Here is a 3937-nt window from a genome sequence, read left to right as displayed (position 1 = left end):
TTTCCCTCTTTTTAGCCATTAATGGGAAGGTGTTTGGAAATCTGCACGGTCTGACTATGCATGTTGGAGATACAGTGAGCTGGTATTTGTTGGGAATGGGCAACGAAATAGACATTCACACAGCACACTTCCACGGCCACAGCTTTGATTATAAGGTAACGGGTCCTTTCCACTCAGTTCTTGCCATGTTGGGAATGAGAGGTAGATCAAATACCAAGGACAGTAATCTCTGGTGAGAAGTCTGATATTACAATATTGAGCAGGACTTGTAAATTGACCATAAACTTTTTATGCCTCAAACCTCGACATAGAAGAGACAGAGAATATCTTCCAGCAGCATTTGCTGACTGGTAACTTCAAGGTGCTTCCGAAAAGTAGCTGTGAATTCTCACGGCTCTGGTAAGACAGTGCCTATTACTCTTTTAAGCAGGAAGTGGATATACAAAGCAATGCTTCTCTAGAAACGACACATGGGAGATGTAGTAAAATCACTGCTATCTGGTAATGCCGCTCTGCTCTGTTTAACCGTTGGGTTTTTTTGTCCTGAAGCAAACAGGGGTTTACAGGGCAGATGTCTTTGATCTGTTCCCTGGGACATTTCAAACTGTGGAAATGACCCCAGAGAACCCTGGGACCTGGCTGTTACACTGTCATGTTACTGACCACATCCACGCAGGCATGGAAACAACCTACACAGTGCTCCCAAAGGAAGGTATGAGCTTTTCAGTCTCAATAATGTTCATTATGTTTAAAGATGCAGAATGGGGTTCACAGACAGGCCATCATACTCGGGGCCAATTCAGGCATCCAGCAGTATTTCATGGCTTAATGTTGATGTCTGGGGGCCTGAGCGTTGCAAGCCACCCGATCATACTTGCCTCAGAAAACAGAAGTAGCTGAAGGACTGGATGTTAACTGACTATTGCTTCAGCTTCCCATCAATGGAATTAGAATGAGAGAATTTTATTTAAAAAGAATTCTTCTCGAGACAGAGTATTTCTGGACCCAGGAAGTGCCAGTAGTGTCAGACTCCCTCTCAATCTTCATTTAGAACAAAAAGAACAGTCGGCAAATAAAGCTGAAGCCATCATCCCCAGTTAAAGTACTGAAAATCTAAAACAGTGTTTTCTTTGTAAAGGATGTTTTAGCATTACAGACACTTGTTTTAGGAATATAACCTCTGAATATTGAAACATTTTGAAAAATCTTGTTTCTACAAAGTTCACACAATTTTAAAAGCAACTTTCCTGGACCCAAAAGACAGAGCATTATTGGTATGCATTACAGTTAATTGACAGAAAGAGAACAGTAGGAACACTTCAGAATGTGTGTTTGTATATAGAGATATACAACTATATAATGTACATGTGTATCTGTACTAAAAATACAGGCTGGAGTGTTAAAACACATCTATTTTATAAAGTGTTCTGATTTACAGAATACATTGTGCCACACTTGCCAAGATAACAGAAAGGTTTACTTAAGAGTGCACAGAAAGAGGTGTAGACAGTAACTTGTAGAAGCGGTCAGGTCCAATTTTTCATAGTCAGCCATCTAAAGTACATTAAATGTATCCTTCAGTGCAATTTAAAAGCTGGTTTTAAACCCAGCTCACAATGTCTGAAAGGTACTGGCATCCATTGCTCTCGTTTTGGACTCTGATCATATGCATAGACTATTCTTCTGATGAAATGTGTGTAACAGAAGCTATTTTCCCCCCTTACAGAAAAATTATCTTTGTTGCCAAGATTATTCCATCTGTTCAAGTGTAACGGTACGGCAGGCACACTAGAATGATGAAAGCATTTTACCAAGTAATTCTCCAAGGTCTACCTTCAGTGCAGCATTTCTTGAGAAACACTGTCTCCTGGACAATTCATCTCCACCTGCATTTTGGAAGATTTCATTTGCTTGCTGATGGAGAACAAAAGGGCCATAGACTCAGACAGCTGACTGGATGTAACACCTTAGAAATATCTTTTTCTCGGAATAAAAATAGTATCTTAGCAAGCTAAACATATTCTAGATGATGCCTAATGCATGTTATTTAACTGCTGAGGAACATGGAAAAGACAAATTAAATGTACTTTCCTGGTTTTTTTTTTTTAAGTTTGTAAATAACGCTGTGTAACAGCAAAATTTCTTTCATCTGCTGTCACATTTTACAAGTCAGATACCTAAGCAGTTATTGCCTAGAAAACAAGGATTTGGTTATCACTTTATCCATAGGTTCACGCTTAAAAATATATATATACACACTATATACTATTGTATGACTGAACAGCTAACAAAATAGTTCTGTTATTTCTGCTGAATTACTTTATCCAGTAACATCGTTCAAGACAGTGAATTTAAAAGATGCAATGGCTGAGGGATCATGGTTGCACAAGATGCTTTTGTTTTTCTGCTATGAAAATAATTACAAGATGGACAAAGTTATGCTGAAATAAGCCTGACGAAATTCAGGAAGTGAAGAGCAAAGTTTTGTGACTAGGAGATTTGCTCTGATGAATCTTAAACAGCTCCTGCCGAGGAACGGTTTTGCTGTTAGTTATCCAGGGTAGAGCTAGGCAAATGAAGCATTTCTTGACAAATGGAAGCATCAGTATTAGTGCATGACTGAAGCTGGTCCAAAAGGAAAGCAGTGAGAGCAGGTATCGTCATGCCATCCAGTTGTGTTTCAACAGCCCAACTCCAGGTGTGTTAGACCAGTGTCAAACAAGGGATGTGTGGGACAGGCAAAGCAAAGCACTTGGCCTTTACAGCTACCACAACAAAGGAAGTTGCTTCTCCGTAACAAGCCTAAATTGCTTTGGCCTTTTTTCAGTCAGAAAGATTCTACTGAAACCAGCATAATCCCTACCAGTAAGTTAGATCATTGATTTTGGCTGTAGCAGAAATGCTACACAGGTAAGTTAAATTTCTTTCTCCTTCCTTTTTTTTTTATTTTAAATGTATTTTACTTGCAATGCAGATGATCTCTTCTGACTGACTTCTACAGGATTAAGTACCATTACAGCTTAAGTGAAAATTAATTTGATAGTCAGTGTCAGCTAATTAGGCCTTTAGATTGTCATGGGATCATGGAGTCACTGTTTTATTTGCGGAAGATTCTTAAAGAACCAAACTGCATTCGTAAGAAGGTCATAAACATTGTGACAGTTTATTATGGCTGAATTCCAGCTGAAGGAACAAAAGGATGTTTTCTGCCCAAAAGAAAGACAAACATCAGTACATACATGCACAAGGACCTGATACGCTTACCAAAAGAACTTGAAGAAATAAGAGGTTTCAGGTGGATTTGTGGCCTAGCGGTACTTCAGTCTTTTGACTGACTACAACAGGAGAGGAAAGAAAACAAAAAAGTGAGCAAGTGGTAGTCTGTAGCTTCCACTCCCCTCGTGATTTATGGCCTTTTTTTGTGAACTGCTAAATGAAAACAGTGTAATGAGTGTAACACTTGCATGGGTATGTAATTGAGATGACAGATCGGCTGACTGGTTTTGCCAGCTGGGATTTAAGGGAGTGTCCATGCTGCAAAATGAAGCGGGGCCCAATTCCACTTGGAAGTCAGGCACTTGCTTTTACTCATATAGTTAGGCACAAGCCTGAGCTTAAACTGCTCCCTAGGTCAGTCATCCAACTCAGAATTATGACTGACTCCCTGCTTTACTTTCAGTGAATCCTGTATGTCCAATTGTACTGTACCGTCTCTGTTTTCCAGCTGCTTTGGCCACAAGTTCACCCTCACTGAGAGGAGGAGTGATCCTGTTTAACAGTTGATTTGAAGAGCTGTGTTTTTATCAGCCCAACCACCACTCAGTTCTACCTGGCAGCAGTTCTAGTTTGCTGACCTTTGGTCAGAGCGTAACAACATCAGCTTCAAAACAGATGCTTTGCCTTAGACAACAGCTGTCATTCCATAGTTGTTATAAGG

At 39.8% G+C, this 3937-nt stretch overlaps 1 protein-coding gene across 1 annotated transcript in view; it reads left to right on the top strand.

The window, feature by feature from the left end:
* Positions 1-1797, top strand: part of LOC104489181 (ceruloplasmin-like) — a gene marked incomplete at its 5' end in the record, with an annotated part of 6494 nt that extends 4697 nt beyond the window's left edge. The window contains 3 exons of the mRNA XM_010131310.1: positions 16-155; positions 550-712; positions 1727-1797. Of these exons, the coding sequence (XP_010129612.1) occupies positions 16-155; positions 550-712; positions 1727-1797 (374 nt within the window). The remainder of the gene's footprint in view (positions 1-15; positions 156-549; positions 713-1726) is intronic.
* Positions 1798-3937: the final 2140 nt, after the last annotated feature.

The sequence above is a fragment of the Buceros rhinoceros genome, unplaced genomic scaffold (assembly GCF_000710305.1).
Source record: "Buceros rhinoceros silvestris isolate BGI_N320 unplaced genomic scaffold, ASM71030v1 scaffold38202, whole genome shotgun sequence".
Lineage (NCBI taxonomy): Eukaryota > Metazoa > Chordata > Aves > Bucerotiformes > Bucerotidae > Buceros > Buceros rhinoceros.
This window is presented reverse-complemented; position numbering and strand designations above follow the sequence as displayed.